Raw genomic sequence first — 19,552 nt, 5'->3', positions numbered from 1 at the left:
TTTGCTGCTTGGAATGTTCTAGAAGGAAGAACCACAGCAGATAACTACATGGGGGAATCAATCTAGAGGTTGTAACTGAACCAAATGGTAAGATGCTCATACATGATCAAATCAGATTGGTGCAATCTGTGGCCCTGACTCAGCAAGCTCATCTGCATGGACAGAGCCCCGTGCTTGTGCGGAGCCTTATTAACTTAATCATAATAAGAAATGGATTCATAGATTTCAGCATTAGAAAGGCATCAGGTTTCAGGAAAGGACATCTTGGGAGAATACAACATGTAGTATCCAGCTCGCAGATATGCCCATTGGCATATTCAAAATGAGGCTGGATGCTACAGGGTTATGCACAAGCTAACTTAATAGGTATTTCCTCTTTCTAATTTCTATGCTCAGCAACCTTCCTCAGAAGCATAACCAAAGATTTAAAATCTCGCAAACAGTGCTACTTTGGTGATAAACATTCTTAGAGTTTTTCAAACTTTCTGTTTCACAGGAGAGTGATTGTTATCAGTACAAACATTACTTCTGTCTGCATTTTCAAACAACTCCTTTACAAACAATAGGAAATGCTACTCAAAAGTTCACCCATTTCTACTTCAACGCTCCATGAAAAATAAATAGCAAGAGCAGGAATACAAATTAAAAATCTTAATTTATTCTCCTTTCATCTGTGCTGCAATTCCAGTGTTCTGCACATTAATAAATACATATTTTGTTAAAAAACCTCCAGTGTCTAACCTGCCATAAAGTTTTAACAAGTCATAAAAATAGGTTGTAATTTTTCTGTCATTAATACAACTGACACATTTACTGAAACAGTTCTGATTGAAATAAAAACTAACTACATCTCACTGGGGCAAAATATACATACACAGATGCAAAATGGTTAACACAGGTTGTACACGGTATCTGAGCACAGTCAAGTGTGATAGACACTTCAACATAAAAAACTTTTCAATCAGAAAATTTCACGCAGTATGTTGCATAATTTTTTTTAAAGAGACAGTATCCTTTCCCCTTTCCAAAGGCCTCAAGTAGATTTAAAAATGCATAAGGATATAATAAAACCAATATTACTACAGTATATGCTTTTTTTTTTTTGGTTAATTTCCTGCATTTTATCCAGCCTGATGTATTGTTTCTGTTTCTTCTTTCTCACATGCACATTCATACAAAGGAACAGCTAATAACTTTTCAAAATGGTAACTATGAAAAATTACTATCGTATGAAATACATAACACTAAGAAAAGGTAGATAACAAATGTATCATTTTCGTAAGTGGAATTTTAAGGACTCATTTTGAGTCATATATTCAAGCCAAAAGGAACTGTTAACAGAAACATTTCCCTACATACTTATTGTGGACTATTTTTTACCTTTTTTTTTTTTTTTTTTTTTTGGTAAACACTGTGAAAAGATGAGGTTGGCAGACACTACACATGTTTCTTACACTTGTGAAAATATGTTTAGTGCGCATGAAACGTGAAATTGTTTAATACTTGTGTCTGTATTGCAAAGCAACAAGATAGCCAGGAATTTCCCAAACAGTTAAGAAATGAAACACAGATATCCTTAAAGACTCATGTTGCTGCTCCAGTTGGCAAAATGCTGACTTAGAGTAAACAATAACAAGTAAAACAAAGCAGAAAGCCTCACACACGATTTGTGCAATGGGGAGCTGCACAAGTGTGTCCTCAGAACAAGATCCTGGTTTGTTGCTCAGTAGGAAAAATGTGATGAAAAGCTAAGTCAAAAGGTGACTAGCATGTAAATTACACAAGCTTTATTTTAAAAGGGAAATATTGTAAACCAGAATTGATTTCTCTCCAAGAACTGTTTTGAAATCTTTAACTAGCTGAAGATACGATGTCTTTTAGCTGGGAAATTCGATTTCTGTTCTTTTTAATGTAAACACCAAATAAAAAAATATGGGAGAAGAGGCCAAAAACACCTTTAAAACAAATGAACATTTTTGTTGGTGTTTGTTAGTAGAGGTTATCAAAAATACACACTGCATCCTTAAAATATTCCATAATCTGGAAACAGAAACCTATAAATTATATTTATAAATTTAGACTCAACCATTTCACTGTAGTATTTTAAAAACTGCACTGCATTTTAGGGTGGCTTTGATGCAAACACGAGTTACATTATCAAATGCCAAATTCAAGTACAACTGTGCAATTTTTAATATAAAAAATAATCAAGAGCTCTTCCCATTGATTTCCTAGCATCAAATGAAGAATATCAGTTTAAATGTAAAATATACAAAGGAACTTTTCCTTCTTTAGAGTCACCATACAAAATATATAAAATTATCTACAATTTTTTTATATTTATATATTTATATATATAAAGGACATTTTTTAAGACACTGTGTCCATCAAAGGCTAGTAACGATGCTGGCATAGTTAAGGAAGGGCACTTGGTGTGATATTCTTCTCTCTAGAGTTCATGAAGCTGAATGGTTCACACTGTAACAGAACAAGACCTCAGGAAGAGGCATCTTCGAGTGCTTTTCTTAAGGCTGATAATTTGACTTATTGTAGGTCCACTGGAGTAAAGACAATTTGTTCTCCTTGTGTAAGTCATTATGGGCTGCGCACATTAGCAGTTCCTGCAGCATTGCTGTGAGTCTGTCAACACTTCTTATAATCATTCATCCATTGTAATGAGTCTCTGTTACATCTCCATGCATTTTGGCACAGTTACATAGTCACACAGCCACTGAATGTACCACAATGTAGCCTTATCATGCATGTCTTGGGCACTATTTTTCATGTATGAGCAGTCAAAAGTCTGCCATAGGAAGCAGTACCATCCTCATCCTCGATATGCAGCATCTCCTGTGAAATCCAAGGTACCAAGGAAGTGACATCACAGCAAGTAGTCCCCAGGTGGAAAAGTCATCAGTATTTCCTGATGGTTCAAATTGAAGTTTCATTACTGCCTCTGTTCATGAGAAGAAGTAACCATGCAGGCTTAGGGTTAAATAGAGACAGGCAAACAATTCCAAGTGAAACTACCTATTCCATTTTAGTAAATTACCATGCTTCACCAAGTGCTTGCAAGGCAGAGGCCGCTCTTGTTACAAAGGACAAAATAAGGCAGAAGAAAGTTATTTACAGGAGATGCAGATAGAAATGCATTATGAGAGGAAGGCCTGTACAATGCATGTAATTGGTAATGTCTAGGAGGAGGCGTGCATTTCATAAACTACTGAAATCCTACATGGTGTTAGAAACTTTGCATTTCAGACAGACTCATGCCATAGTTTATACATAAACGGTACAAAGATGTAACAGTATATATATATATATATATATTCTTTAGCATTGTAGGCTGGCCAGATATTCCCTATGAGTGAATAATTCTACTGATAGCAGCAACTAGCTCCTATTAGTGAGTAACACTTAGGCTTGTTGGCTAATTGGGGAACATTCCCATAGCCAACTTCCAAAGATCAGAGGGTAACTTTTCAGATGGAGCTTAGAGAAGTCTGTGTACCAGTTTAGAGTGTGCGTACTGGAGCTGGTGGAGCTGGTCACGATGTCATGGTTAAGGCTGTGTTAGCGATTTCCTTATGAAAAGAATTAGGATATTTATTATTATTGTAGTACTTAAAGGAAAACTGAACATGTAAAGTAAAGTTTGGCTAAAGAAGGAATGTATAGGTATGTCATTTTCATCATCTGAACTTTGGACATGTTACTAGACATGATTACTAATGAAACAATCATTCCATGAATACCTGTTTTAGGAAAGTCTGTGCTGTACTTGGGATTAAAATCTAGCTTTAGTTCATAATGGCAAATATATGCACCAATTTCAACCCAACAGATTTACTTCTGTTAACCACATCTATGATATTTTTAGGGACTGTAGTATTGTATGTCACTTTTCTCTTCAGCTCCCTGGACTTCCCTAACAACTCTACTCATCTTCCCCCAGCACTGTTCCCCCGCCATAGCCATGCCAAGCTCCTCATGCCTTTGACCCAAACTATCCGCTCCTTTCCCTCACACTGCTCCCAGCCCTCCTGAGATTCACTTCCTCAGGGCTCCTGCACCCTGACACTGCTCCTTAACTTTCTCCCACTGCTCTCAGCCTTTCTGGCATCCTGATACTTAGAACTCCCCCACCATGCTCCCACTACCCAAGATCTCCTCACTCTCAACTCCCCAAAGCATCCACTCTTTGGCATCTGCTCCCTGTGCTGGTGGCCACAGACTTCCCTAGGTCTCCAAAGCTCCTACCCCCTAAATTTACCCTCCCCTTCCTCCCACTGCATGCAGCCCTCCACACTCCCAGCACCCCCGCTACCCTCTCTCCCACAGGGACCATCCCTCCCTATCTTCCTGGAGTTCCTGTCCTACTCTGCCTACTGGTGCCCCCAACTCCCCGGGGCTCCTGCCGCCGACTTTCTACCCTGTCTGCACTAGACTCCCCATAGCCTCGGAGTTCAACACTGCCTTCCCTGCTCCCTAGAGCATCTGCTCAGCATGCACCTTCTCCTCTCTCTCACTGCTCCTAGCCATTCCTGACTCCCTGATGTTCCTGTCCTGGGTGACCAAAGCATCTGCTCCATAGCATCTCACGTCCCTTCCCGTGCCTCCACATTTCCCATTCCCCACACTCAAGAGACCCTGCTTAGTGGAATCCCCCTTTCTCTCCTTCTCACTGCCCCCCAGCCCTACCAACTCCTTTTTCATCCACAGCACCAGCTCCCCAACCCCTCCCTTCCTTCCACTACCTCACCAGACCTCCCACCTTCCTTAATCCTCCCTTTCCTTCCCCCCACTACAACTGGCCCTCCCAGCCCCCTGGTCCCCCACAGCTCCAGCTCCACAACACCGCCTCTTCCTTCACCACTAATGCCCTAGTCCTCTGACCACTTCCTCCCTGCCACCAGTCCTCCAAGCTCACTGACTGCCTACAGCCCCAGCCCCTGACCCCTTCCTGCCACCCCCTACTGCCCTAGCCCTCCTGGCCTTTTTAATTTGAGGCTGCTTGAGAGGTGTTTTTTCATGTCTGTGGTTGAGGGCAAAGAGAGGGTTGCTTTAGTCTAGAGTATGTGTTTAGTTGTAATATGTTCTTAAGACATGTTTTGTCTATTTAGTGAGATGTTAAGAAGCCTTTGGGCATGGGGCGCTGTATAATTAAGAGGTTGTCACAGTCATTGTCCCAAGTCTTTAATCCAGTAGCCTAGAAATCTAAAAAATGAGATGGTGCAGTCTCGTGTGGAAGTGAACCCGGGGCAGGGAAGAGAAAGGAGCGGAAGTCAGAAGCCAGTGATTGTGGGAAGACAGTCTCAAACTGGCACTTACTCAGAATCTGAGGTCTCAGCATTCACTGTTCCCACATGAACGTTCATGGCCATTCCATTGAGCTGATCTCGAGACTGTTCTCTCCGTGGATTTTTTATTGTCACCCCAGTGTCAGAGGGTGAACGAACCCCATCATTTGTCCCTAAGGAAGCAGTCCTGGATGAGATAGTGGTTTGATTATAATCCGATAACTTTTCCCGTAGTCGATTCTTCATATTCTTATCCATCAGAGGGGGAGGGTAGGTGACTTTATTTTTCAAGATGCCTGGAATAGAAAGAAAGGAGGATCAGAGGTTTTAATTATGTTGGTAATTTTATTTAATCAAACTGAACAAATGCAAAAGCAACATTTACCTTTTATTAGGCAGATTGTTTCAAGTTTGCCACCATTATTCCATGTTAAAATAAAAAGGTTAGACCCATCCAAAAGCAGTCCCTACAGTTATTGCCCCTCCACAGACCTCTCTGGTTACACAGACTGAAGCCAATTTGAAGGGTATTATGCCCCTACAGAGCAATCATATTCTGCCAGAACATGAATGGTGCTGATGGCCAACCCTGCCCATGCCTGCCTCTGGCCAAGTTTGTTGCAGATTGCTAGAGAAGCCATTAGGCTGAAGGGAATGAAGGGGGAACTTGGCAAATTCCCCACTTTTCTAATGTGGCAATAGAGGCCTTCAGCTGGGATCTCTGAGTTACCGTCATAGAATCTACAAAACTTTTCACTTAATCTCTCATTTGTTTCTTTCTAATGCACTGGGTTGGCTGACTTACCTTTCCTCTGTTCCGGGTGCTGGTTATTCTGCTGTTGTATAGGTTTATTCTCTTTCTGTTGCCCTTCATTCTCATTTTCTCGAGGTGCTTCATTGCTGTGGTTCACTTGATTTTCCCTATGAAGCTCTACATTAACCTTTGTCTCCACTTTCAGTTTCTGCTTCCCACCTGGATCCTCCCCATCGCTTGTTGTTACGCACTCTGTGGGCCAATAGGGTTTCACATGATTGGATATAGAATCAACTGCAATGCAAAAAAACACATTGGCTCGAAAACCACCCTTCAGCAAAAGGTGAGGTTCTTTCCTCCAGTCCTGCTCAACTAGTCCTATTCTCTGCAACAGTTTCAGTGGAACAGTCATTTGCAGCAGACCATTTCTAAAGATTAGCTAGCCCAGCCTGCTGCTGGAGGGCTCTATCCTGCCAGTTAAATACTGTCCTAGTTGGTGGCAGTGTGCTGGTACATTGCCCCAGGTGGAGCTCAGAGAGGAATTCTGTTTCCCCAAGGCAGAATTATTCCTGGAGCAACCTGTCACAGAGTGGGAGCAGCAGCAGCAGCATACTCTTCATCCCTTATGTGCCTGACTAGCTCTACTGGCCGATACACGTGTATGTTGGAGCATGGCCCTGCCTTCTCCTCTCTGCCCTTTGAGATGTCTTGCACCCTTAGACTTAAATGGAGGGAGCAACCCCTATGCTTGAGGGAGCACAGGAACAGCAACTGGGCTGCACTGCTGGCCAGCAGTGCATAGGGGGTGGGAGCACATCCCCTTGTACCCTCCCTCATTGTCCAGCAGTGGAGCACAATCTGGTCCTTAAACTGGAATGGCTGTATAATGTTCTTTCCAGAAGATTAACCTTTCCATGAAGGAATCTTATAACTGTGCATTCCTTTGATAAGAAAAAGGAGATATCTCGTGCAGTCTTAGAGCAGCATGTTTCCTAGGAACCCAGAAGTTGCCCTGTATGCCTGAGGCTAATAAAAGCAAATGTTGGGATAGCTCGCTAAACTGAAAATGCACAATGCTGAACAAACGCTGTGATGGAAGCACCTACCATTGTCAAGATATTATTATAAAGAGCTGAATTTAAAGCCATCATTGTCAATTCAGCCATAACCCTAGTTGCTACAATAATGAATGGATTTGTAGAAAACACTCTCTAACCCAAAACTTGCTCCAAAACTGGGTTGAGTTTCAATCACATCAGTTTATATTTGTGGGAAAATCGTAGCAATTTTGGTTGAATTTTACTCTGGGTTTGTTTGAATGTAAAAATCAAAAGGGAACGGCAAACCTGTATGGGATGAAGCAAGGGAAAGTGAATGAACACCAGAGAGCCAAAACCCTCTGAGTTTTGTCTGACCATATCAGTCTCTCTGTATCTTCAAAGAGTCACAGAGGGACATGGTGCACAGAACGTTCACGTGACTGATACCAAGTGTTAATTTCAAACCTTTCAGTTCCATGCCCTCCCCTGACCCCAGGAAATCTCCATTATTCTATTGTATGGGGGGGGAGGGGAGGAATGTTGCAGGTGTTCCTTTTTTTCCCAAATTGCCATGCTCTTTTATTGCCTCCTCTTTCTGCCTCCCTCTGCTGATATTTAGATAGCTGTGTAGTGCTATTTCCAATGACATTTGTGGAGAGAAACAGCCTGCAGGGTCCCTCTGCAATGCTAACAGCTATACTGCATTGGTACGCTAAGTAGCTGGTGCACACTTGCTCAAGTGTCCTTTGTTCTTGCATTCACTCACCACAGGGGACAAATCCTCTCAGCTTGGGGAAACAAGGATCTCTTGGATATCACCACCAATAAGAAAACAGGGATTCAAAACAGCTGTAGCTGTATACTATCCTGGTCAATTCCATGCATACACTACTCAATTCATTTTATAATACAGGAAAGAAATCTATTCCTACAGCATGAGCAGCTGCTTTACCTTTAGGAGTGCTGTGGATTGGGCCGCGCTCATTGTTTTTGGAAGTGGCTGTGTTCCATTTTTTCTCTGTTTCAATCCCATCTTCCTCACTCTCTGATGAATGGGAGGAAGCGTAAGAGCTGCTATGTTCATCAAGAGACAACTCGCTGTCAGAATCAGAATCATGTTCTGTCCAAGTGGAGGAGGCAAAAAACATAGGGGATTAGAACCTGAAAGGCAGTTGTGCAAATCTACATGCCAAATGAATGGAGTGAAAGAAAACCACTGTAGGCTCCCAGATACTGTGGTGATGGGCACTTTAGAATGCTTATGCCTACACAGCCCAGTCAGCCAGATGAGATTAGATTATTAGTGCAGTAGTCTTCAGCTGAGGAAATCAAGTGAAACAAAATTGCACAGTACAGCTAACTGGATAGGATACTTTAACAATTTATATGGTTTAGTGTCCACTATTGTTGCTCCTGTAACTGTTGCTAAAGTTTAAATGTGTTTAAATGTGTGAGAAGAAGAGAGTGACTGAAGTTCATTTGTTGGATAATTGCTATGTACACACAGTGACTGGAGAGCACAATTCTCGCTGCTATTCAATGTGCAAAATAGTCATCTGGTGCCATCTTGGTCAAAGCAACACATACACCCTCCAACATAAAGCACCAAGAAGACATAGAAACAGAAAACTGAAAAGCATGCTTACAACGCTAAACTGCAACAATATATTTGTCCAGATCCAAAATATAAACAATATGAAACTGAGACACACTTCCTACTTTACTGGAAAAAAATACAAAGTAGTAAAAGGAAGACACTTCCTCGAACTTTCAACCAGTAAGAAATTTCCATCTGAAAAGCAAGGAAGAAAAATTGTGCATAACTTTGTGAGAAAGGAAAGAGAATGCACAAACCATCACACAATTTGTGGTAACCTGCCATCAAATCAGAAATAGATCCTAATACAAAATAGACACATGATATTTCTACTATGACACCTTGTCCCAGATAAAGATACTCAATAACTATGTCAACACCTTTATATCTTGTCATGCCAGTACAGCTATTTAAATTGAGAGTGAAACACAGTAAGATGGAAAGGTTACTACATTAATTATAGGATCTTTTTGAAGAAAGTATCTTTATTAAGCTGAGGAGGAAGAAATGCACACGTGGTTCTAAGCAATTCTCCAAAAAGCTCTTACCATTGGATTTTGATGGATTCCTATGAAAAATGGAGGAATCTGCTTCTGTCTGACCAGCCCTTGCTTGGCTTGAGGACCCACTGAGCTTCTGAGCAGCCTCATCCCTAAAAAATGGGGAAGCAACATTTTTGGTCAACATGCTAGTCTTAGTGACAAGACAGAAATCCAGAGACCACCCTAAATCTCCATTATGCACTGTCAAATGTAACATTTTAACAGGCAAGCGGTAGAGGACTAATAGCAAAAATACTTCTAGTATTTCATTTTAATTAGAGTTTGAATTGCCCACTAAAGTTGCATGCAAATGAGAAATACATAAAGGAAGATGAAAAGATAACAACTGCATAAAGAGAATTGCTAAGGAACAGGACAGGTTTCTCATCTCACTAGTAGCATTTGAACTAAAACATTAGTTGGTTTTGGTTAGTTTTTTTCTCACAAAAGCAATAAGAAGGGAAAAATAAAGGCCTGAAAGCCATGCACCCACCACCCGATTACCTGAGAATGTAAGCAAGGTAGCTATTGTGGCTCTTGGCTGACCTGATGGTGCTTTCTAGGGAGACTGTGGATTCACCAATATTTGTGCGATACATATTTGGCTCCTCTATATATGTGTTGTTACAGTTCAGAGATCGCTGAGGAAAAAAGTAGTAGTAGTGAATGATAACCAATAAACAAACATCTCTCCTTCAGCTGCCCCCAGAATGGCTACACAGCAGAGGAACGTCTAAGTACATGAACCCCCAGACTGCACATTTTGAATAGGAACTGCGTCCCCCCACTGCAAACAATGTCTCTCAGCTCCCGAGCATCACCGTTTGAGTGGCCTGAGCATAGAACTGGGAATGAGACACTCTAGAGATGTAATCCCAGCTCTGACACAGGCTTCTTCCCTGGCCACTGACAAGTCACACAGCATCTGATTTTCAGAAGTGCATCACAAACTCAGCTCCCATTGACTTTCTTTTCTATTTTTATAAGTCCTTATACGTGCTCATTACCACAGTATCTGAGCACCTTCCAGCAGTGCATTAAGCAACGTGACTAACATCTGTCATGTGTGATTCAATCTCTTTCTCATCCTCTCCCCAGCAGGAGAATTCTGCGTTCAGTGGAGTGGTTTGGTTTAGTAGGGCAGGTTGGTTATTTATGTATATGCTGCTTGGTGTTTATCAGAGGAGGCAGATTTAAGAAGTGCACCTGGCTTTTGAAAGGGAAGGTAGTAATGGTTGTGATGACCCTTAGCATTTGTGGGAGTTTGTCTCAGTCACAGACCAGCCCCTGAGAAAGCTCAGAAAGCTTTACCCTGACTGTAGAATTTTCTTGTGCCTAAGGAACAGAGTAGTTGACCACAGTCCTTATCCTAGAGATTCAGGTGATCATCTAAATATTGTGGGCCCAAGCCAATGAGCACGTTGGTGATACGGACCATGAGCTTAAACTTTACTGGATATTCGATGAGAAGCCAGTGTAGGAAGCAGAGGACAGGTATGGTGTGTTCGCAGTAGCCTGTGTTTCACTGCAATGTTCTATCCTAGTTGGAATTTCCTAGGCGCTGAAGCTTTCTGCCCAGGTATAACATGTTACTTTAGTCCAGCCAAGAGGTGACAAAGGCATGAATAAATGAGGCCAGGTCTTCATCTGCCAAGCTGGGACTAAGTCTCCTAGCCAACTGGAGATGGTAGAAAGCATTACTAGCAAGTGCTTTTATGGGAGTGCTTAATATCAGCATGGAATCCAAGAATACCCCTAAACTATGGACTGAATTGACCAATTGTGGGTGTGTACTTTCAACCAAAGGAGGCCGTATTGTGGCTGCAAACTACTCAGAGTGCTTTCTTTTGCTCATCAGCATCACCTCTGTGTTACTGCAGTTCTGTTTAAAGAACCTGCTGTTCTTTATCTATGAGCTGAACTCGTCCAAGCACTGGTCATCTTGGTGGTAGTGGTAGGATCATAGGTAGTGAAGGATAAGCAGAGCTTATATACAGAGTGTCACCTGTATATTGAGTCCATGTCATCTCACTAGTTCACCTAATGGCTGCATATAAATGTCGACTAGGTCAGGAGAGAGAATTCATTCTTGTTGGGACTCCACATGGAAGGGGGTCTAGTGGCAGAGGTAAAGTTTTCCATTAACCCTCTTTGTCGGCAACTGTGACTGCTCAACACTTTTGAGAATCACATATTTAATCTCCCTGCCGCAGTTTCTCACCTGTATAATGAAGATAATAAAAGCTACCTCCCAGGGAACTCAGTAACGGTCTTATAAGTAGGAACATGAAAAGTGCCAAGCAATAATTACCCAGAACAAATCTTTACATATTACCTTATGGGGGAAACTGTAAACAAGAATCTTTTTATGAACAAGGAATTGCTTTTACTTACTTGAAAATATTGCAATATAATTTCAGTGGCAGCTAGCTATTCTACTTAACAGCTTTCAACCACCACTTATACAAGTTAACATTTTACAAACTGGGCAGAAAACTGCTGATAAATAATCAGTTTAGAATAAGGTGCACAACCACAGTTAACAGACACTGCCTTTACTTTCAACTTTGTGGGAATAAAAAAAGAAGTCCTTAGTAAAAAGCCATGCCACTAGCATTTGCACAAAAAGTCTTGTGCAAATAGCTAATAGCTTCATGATGCTCCATTTTACTTGAAGAAAATAATTTCCTTTCCCCAACAGTTTTCATTTCTGTTTTAAAATGAAAAGGCTTTCAGTGAATCACTCAAAACAGGGAGAAAGAATTAATTTTGTTATGGACAAGTTAGTTAAAATTATATGGGTGGGTGGCTGACAACTATAAACAAGAAAACGTTTTTCCAAGTCGACCTCTTACAGTTAGTAATGTAGCTCTTGTTGTAGTAGAGTCATCAGGAAGGGGTTTCTTTCCAGTTAAAGTATTCTTCAAGTGCTTCCTGACTTCTTTATTAAAAACGCAGTGGAAGAAGAAAATGAAGAGCCCCTGGGTTATTAGACATAGAGAGAAAAATAATCTAAGATAAATGCATGATTTATTACTACTGGATTAAAAATACAACTGGAAATTAGTGAACGGCCTTTTTCAAACCAGCTCTTAATTCCAGCGTACGGTACATGTTTTTAATGGCAATGACTGACCACAATAGCATTAAACACTTACTGTCCTTAGTGAACTGATAATGGTCAATCCCTCAGGGATTCATGCTTTTCCACCAGCTATTTGTATTGCCACAAAAAGACTGGGAAAACACAAACACAATTTTCCTCTGAGAAGTCCACGATGCATCTCAGAGGATGGTTGTTAGCACCCTTGTAGTTTGGGAGGGAAACATTCTATTCAAATGTGCACAAGAGAGTTCAGGTCCCTTGTCGAATGGTTCAGGATATTGCAGGGTGCTTTTGTGTTGTACCAACATTAATATTTTTGAGTTTGTACACTGGGTATGGGTCCAAATCCTGAAAGGTACATTGGAACTCATCAAAATATCATAGACAGCAGTGGAAGCCTTGGGAATAGCAGAAGTAGGCCACTTCTGTGCTAGATCCCCTTAAAAACACTTGAGAGAGAGAGAGAGCGAGAGAGCGAGAGAGAGCGAGCTCTGCAAACCCTCTAAAACAGGAGCTGCGGAGGAGTGTTAAGGGTGGGGTTGAGACCATGTGCTAACAGGTGTATGTTCCTCTGAGCCAGCAGTTACTCCTACATTCAGCCTCTTTGCAGATTATTCATACTCCTGGCAGGAACACTGTAATCTATGGGCTGCTTTTGTAGCATGTGTGTGTTTGTTTTGGGTTTATTCAGTGCAGCTGCCAAATTTGTTATTTATTTAGGTTGCAGGTGTACTGCTTTGAACTCATCACTCATGAAATTACAGCAGCACCAATGTCCCAAGATGCCTGCGTTTCATGATTTCAGACAAATCAACTGAGGTAGACTAATATTAAGCTTAAGGCATGCTCTCTCTAAGCATTCAATCAAATTAGTCTTTTCTGACATTAGCTCATTGGGATTACTCATTAATGAAATTCACATAAAATATATCTTTTTTTTAAAAAAAAAAAAAAGTTCAAAGAAAGCAATGATGTGAAACATTATGTAGCACTGTGACTCTCCAGGCAAGGTAAGTCTCTTATTTTCTTCCCTCTGAACTTATGTTGTATTTAACATCATTTTACTTTAGAATTTTTGTTCAGGTTTGTGAAAGGATTTACATCTCCAGTAACTGGATTTATTTCCATACAGACCAGCTGTAACAGAGGCAGTGGCACTGTCAGCATCCCCCATGCTGGCCCACAAATGTGCCTCCACCCTGAGCTGAAGGAACCACCTTGAGAGGAAAGCAGGGACCATGACCCCTTTACTGAGCCTGACAACCAGGGTACCCCATTTCTGATGATGGTTTTTGTATTGTGCATACCTGTCCATTCGTTCATTTCACACAGGCCAACAAGACGCAATCGACTTTTGGTCACTACCATCCTGGACCAAATTCAAATAGTGACTGGATTCTGAATCCCATTACTATCTCCTCACCAGGCCCCTATTGATCAGCTGGGGTGTGTGCTAGGACCTTCAACCTGTTAACAGCTTCTCTAACATAAATGAAAGTCATCTTCTCCATTTGTCTTTCCTACTGTAAATTCAATTGTAAGCTGTCCACATGGCGTGGAAAACCACAACTTCTTGCTACTGCTAGCAAGAACGCCAGTGTTAACACAGAAGAGACCATAGCTGGAGTTTATTTGACAGTCTCAGGCAGAAGGTTGTGTCTGAGGTAAACAGTTTCCTTTTATTAGTGGTGAAATTGCCCACCATGAATTCCACTAGCAGTACATCCGGAACCACTGAGAGAATAGAAAGCTCCATTTATTGAAGGGTGTGATAATTCCCCCCTTTGCGATAAAGGGGGTGGAAACTGCACCTAGGACCTTCCATCTTCTTCATTTGGAAACTCAGTTTTAAAAGGTAGCTGCTCTGGCTTGATACTGGATTTAATGGATTTTCCCTGTTAATGGAGCAGCACTGCAGGGAGATGGCTGTTCAATATGCAGCATGTTCTAGATCTGAAGAGGTACAGTAACTTAATGTTATATAACTTACTTGTAAGCAGCTGAAGATAGCAAAGAGATAATGGAATGTCATGACATCACTATTCACTGCCATCAACCCCAGTAACCATGTGGCACTGATCAGCAGCAGGAGGAGGAAAGCAGTTCGCAGCCCGGAGCTAAAGTAAATACACAAAGTTAATTGCATTAAGGCAGAAAAATAATAAAATAATACAATCTAACACCCCATGTGCCAGCTACAATTTTTAATGCACTTTGCTCTTAGAATGCACATTCACTGTACAGGGCACAGATCCTGGCTTGGAGCAGCAGCATGGCCCAGTGAACTGTTTATGGGTCTAGGTGACAGAAATGCCAGAGCCTTAATTCTGGCTCTGTCAATGACTCACTGTGATCTTGCACAAGTCATTTAATCTTTTGGTGCCTCAGTTTCCCTAACTGTAAAATTGGGCTAATGATGCCTGCTGATGTACCTCACTGGGTTACTGGAGTTAATTAGTTAATATCTGTGAAAGACTTTGACAAACAAAGTGATCAGTAAGCACCAAGTAATAATTATCGCTCCTGGTACAGAGAGAGAGTTCCTAGATCCACAATTTGCTGCAGAAAGGAGGAATTGAGGCTGAAGCTGCATGGCTCTTACACAATCTCAGCTCTGAAGGTTGGTGCTGCGAGCGGCATGATGCTCCAACTGGCACTACTTTCCAAAAGTTTCCCACGGTTCAGTGCCACAACTAGCACATCTCATAAGTGAGGATGGTCAGAGGCCACATTCCTCAAGGAAGTATTATTAGCAGCTGGGGAAATGTTAAATGAGTTGCCCACAGCCATGGCTGAGTCAGGAATAGAACTGGGAGATAAGCGTCTGGATATCCTAGTGGCTGGGCAGGCCCTTTATGAATGTTTGAACAGAAAGAATTCAGTAGCTCCTGATTCCGAGAACTACTCTCAAGCTACTCAGACCTTAGACCATTCAAACAAACATGTTAGAAGTCCACTTTCCTTGACACTCTACTGTTTGTTTACTTCTTGAATTTCTTCCCCATGGACAATAAAATCAGTAAAGTCTGCTTTAGTTCTGTTTGTCAGTTTCACTTGCAGGTTCCCCTATCTGAGCACAATGTTGCAAGGTTTGGATTGCAGATATTCCAGGAAGTATTTATTTGTTTAGAAATACTATTTTCACTTACATTGAAAAAAATATGGAGATAGTTCTATTGTTAAAGGCTTGTTTTTATAGAATATAGATTCTGGGACAAATATGACCTTCCATTATATGGCAATTAGACTCTCTTCACTTAAGGAGATAAAAAAACAAAACAAAGCAAACGATAACTTTTAAAGAAATCACTTTTTTTCGTATTGTTTCTAAAACTGCCCACCAGTCCATGTGTTCAAGGAACAGCTAGTGGATGCCTTGGGAAATCTCATATAGTTTATTAATTTGAAAAACGGGGCTGTCTAACTACTAGCTAATCACATTATAGTTCACAGGTAAATTACAAGCTTTGGGTAAAACATGACTTAAATGGAAACAGTCTATCACAGAGCCAGGAAACTCAGCAAGTTTCAGCATGTGGAATTTCTGACTCAGACCATCTCACATGGTGGTGAGGAGAACATATCCTTCTGTGGATTGGGATGGACATGTTGCCTCAAAAGACCTTTGCCAAAACAGCAGCAGGAAAGAGCACTCCTGGAGGCACACCTATAAATCTGATGGTAATGAGGAAGAAAGGGAGAACTCTCTGGGCCTCATCTTCTCCTTCCATGCCTTACTATATCCCCACCAAAGATGCAGAGCCCCTCGTCCATGGAGGGGTTTCTACAGAGCCCAGGAGTGGGGTTGGGGAGAAAGGATGGCACACTGGCTCAGCCTCTTCTGCCCAGCACAAACTGCCCCTGTTTGTACAGCATTCTGCTTCTTTCCCCACCCTCTACAGTTCTCTTTATAGAGGATATGATCTGTCTCTTTATTATTCCTGGTCAGGGATCTTCTCACCAGTTTTTGAGCCTTGACTGCAAACTTACATGACTCCAGTTTTTTCAAATGAGCGTTGTCTTCGTCGGCATGATGCTTTCACTGCTAGTATAAAGATGACTGTGTTGATCTGAAAGGGAAATGTAAATAACACAAAGTAGATCTTTCTTCCTGAACTTATCAGAGCTTGTTTTTCACTGACAATGGAATTTTTTTAACATGAAAAGTCTTCAGTGCCAAGAGCTTTTCTCTTGTTGTTAGGGGTTTCTTCATATTTCCAAATTGACTGAGCTTTGAGCCAATGTCCATTAGCAACCTTCTTGGGATACTACACTACTGAGTTTGCATTAATACAAATCTGGTAAGACAGCCCTAAACAGTGAGCTTAAATGAAACTCTCACCAGGGGGTAGGAAAAAGCAGAAAACATGGGCCTGATCATGTAACCTTTATTCATACAATCAGTCCTTTCTCATGCAAGTAGGTCCATTGATTTCAATGGGAGTACTCATGTGAACTGCACTTACTTTCACAAGGGATTCTAGATTGGATACAATAGTTTCACATTTAAATAAGATTATGAATAGATAGTGATCAAACAAAAATAAAAAGACAGTAACAGAGAACAGTCAGCGCAAGATGCAAACTCCACAATACTTACGACCACAACGATCACAATAGGGCCTGCAAAACTCCAGATAAGGGTATCATGAACAGAAAGCCAGCAGAAGTCAGGGTTCCCATAGCCCTGTGGGTCCAGACCCACAGCAAGACCTAAATCACAGAACAGAAAGAAAAGGATAACAGGGAAAATTAATGATGATCACTGTAGGATCGGGATGTTTATACCATGCCTAATCAATCACAAGGTTTTAGAATCAATCCGAGTGATGAACAACGATAACGTGGTTAATAAGAAATTCCAGAAATGGAAAACTACACTTACACTTTTCCAAAGTCTAAACATAAAACCAACCATCATTCCATATTAAATGCTATTCCAAATTCTTCCGCTGACCAATACAAAGTTGGACCATATAAAACCTATAATAAATGTGTGTGCCACAATAATTCAGTTTCAATTAATTTTATATAGCAGGATTAAGAGACAGTAACAAAGCATTTAGGGTGTGAGACATTTTGAGGAATTTCAATAAGTCAGTGCCCCATAAGGACATACATAATTATTTCTCTTATAAACCAAACAGATATGAAAGTCTCAACCTAAGAGATCCTCTTTTAGCAGTGGCTTGAAACCAAATATTGTAGTTTCATGGGTAAGTAAAGCAATTCCTTCTTTTCTTAAAAAAAAACCAAAAAAACGCAACAACCTTGTGTTAGTGCTTATGAATGAAGAGCTCTAGAAAATGGAGACATTTTTTCACAGAACAGGTTACAGCCTGGGCAGAAGCAGCGTAATCTACTTCAATCTCGGCCTGGGGAAGCCATCTCTAGGACAGTCCCTATGCCCATACAGTCCTTAGTCTCTTTGCTCAGAGCACCTACAGTGATGCCAAATGTGGTGGTAGATTTTGCAATGTTGACACTTGTCCATGTAGAAATGGCTGAGACCATCAACTTATTTCCTGTACAACACTGCACAGCTATTCCTTCTTAACGATGCAGAAATTTATCCCAGAGAGGCACTTGACAGATATTATGAGGAAGATGACTATTGCACATTATATTATTTGGGAGTCAGGAAGATGGTAATTGCAATACCTTTAGGTCCTGATTCAACAAGGCATTTAAGCATGATAACCTCATTCACTTATATGGGAGTACTTGTGCACATAGTCCAATACATGCATAAATAATTCTCTGAAAGGGGCCTTAATGCTTTGATGAAAAGTCACTGAGTAGGGTAGAGGGGAGGTAGCTGTATTTCACCCTGCCTATTTAAAGCTTGGCCCAAAGCCAACGTTCACATCTGGTACAGGCCTTCCAGGCTATGAAAATTCATCTGTGGCTGTTTGGCAAAGGGATATTGGATCTGTTTCCTCTGAAGTATGGACTTGAGATGGGACTGCCTCCTCTCCCTCTCACTATAATTGGTTCTTGCACCACAGTCTTTAGCAGTCACCACCCAGAAAGAATTAGCCATAAATGATTAAAGGACCATAAAATATTTTATACAGCTGTAATTCTGCAGACACAGACTCAGTGCTCAGGACTCAATCCTGCCATTAGTGGGGCTTTAACCACAATTTGGCCAAACATCTGGCTCTAAGATTACAGTAAAAGTGATTTCACTTTCCAAATCCCATCCTATAATCCTCTAAGCGAATGGGGCCAGCTTTGGCTCTCTCAGGTACACTGTTCAACTACTACTGAAATCAATGATAAATTAAAAGGGTACATCATCTGAGGGTAGGATTGAGCTAATAGAATTTAATACAGGTGGCACAGAATCTTTCTTAAAATTTCTCAGTTCAGTTCGTAATATTCAGCTGGCATGACAAGGGTTGCCACGCTATCTATAGACCCCTCCAGCCCAGCCCACAAAACCTCTCTGTGCACGGTGCTGCCCTTCCACTTGTGCAGCAGAACTTTTCTAATTAGATATGTTAGTGCTGTTAATTAACTCAGGCGATTAACAAAAAAATGAATCGTGATTAAAAATATTAATCGCAATTAATCGCAGTTTTCATCATACTGTTAAACAACAGAATCCCAATTGAAATGTATTAAATATTTGTGGATGTTTTTCTACATTTTCAAATACATTGATTTCAATTACAACACAGAATACTGAGTGCACAGTGCTCACTTTATATTATTATTTTTTATTACATATATTTGCACTGTAAAAATGCTAAACAAAAGAAATAGTCTTTTTCAATTCACCTCATACAAGTACTGTAGTAGCAATCTCTTTATTGTGAAAGTGCAACTTACAAATGTAGATTTTTTGTTACATAACTGCTCTCAGAAACACAATAATGTAAAACTTCAGAGCCTACAAGTCCACTCAGTCCTACTTCTTATTCAGCCAATTGCTAAGAGAAACAAGTTCGTTTAAGGGAGATAACGCTGCCAGCTTCTTATTTACAACGTCACCTGAAAGTGAGAACAGGCATTCACATGGCACTTTTGTAGCCGGCATTACAAGGTATTTACGTGTCAGATTTGCTAAACATTCATATGCCCCTTCATGCTTTGGCCACCATTTCAGAGAACATGCTTCCATGCTGATGACGCTAGTTAAAAAAATAATGTGTTAATTAAATTTTGACTGAACTCCTTGGGGGAAAATAGTATGTCTGTTGCTCTG

General features: G+C 40.9%; 1 protein-coding gene across 1 annotated transcript in view; it reads right to left on the bottom strand.

Moving 5' to 3' along the window:
• Positions 1 to 652: 652 nt before the first annotated feature.
• The window catches only part of CELSR1 (cadherin EGF LAG seven-pass G-type receptor 1), a 258,104-nt gene continuing 239,204 nt past the window's right edge, over positions 653 to 19,552 (bottom strand). The window contains exons 26-35 of the mRNA XM_074942418.1: positions 16,940 to 17,052; positions 16,330 to 16,409; positions 14,330 to 14,456; positions 12,089 to 12,214; positions 9,738 to 9,874; positions 9,240 to 9,343; positions 8,047 to 8,214; positions 6,106 to 6,348; positions 5,332 to 5,596; positions 653 to 2,956 (exon numbers count right to left, since the gene is read on the bottom strand). Of these exons, the coding sequence (XP_074798519.1) occupies positions 2,932 to 2,956; positions 5,332 to 5,596; positions 6,106 to 6,348; positions 8,047 to 8,214; positions 9,240 to 9,343; positions 9,738 to 9,874; positions 12,089 to 12,214; positions 14,330 to 14,456; positions 16,330 to 16,409; positions 16,940 to 17,052 (1,388 nt within the window). The 3' untranslated portion in view covers positions 653 to 2,931. The remainder of the gene's footprint in view (positions 2,957 to 5,331; positions 5,597 to 6,105; positions 6,349 to 8,046; positions 8,215 to 9,239; positions 9,344 to 9,737; positions 9,875 to 12,088; positions 12,215 to 14,329; positions 14,457 to 16,329; positions 16,410 to 16,939; positions 17,053 to 19,552) is intronic.

Source organism: Natator depressus, chromosome 1 (assembly GCF_965152275.1).
Source record: "Natator depressus isolate rNatDep1 chromosome 1, rNatDep2.hap1, whole genome shotgun sequence".
NCBI lineage: Eukaryota > Metazoa > Chordata > Testudines > Cheloniidae > Natator > Natator depressus.
Note: the sequence above shows the minus strand (reverse complement) of the source record. Positions and strands in the feature narration are given on the sequence as shown.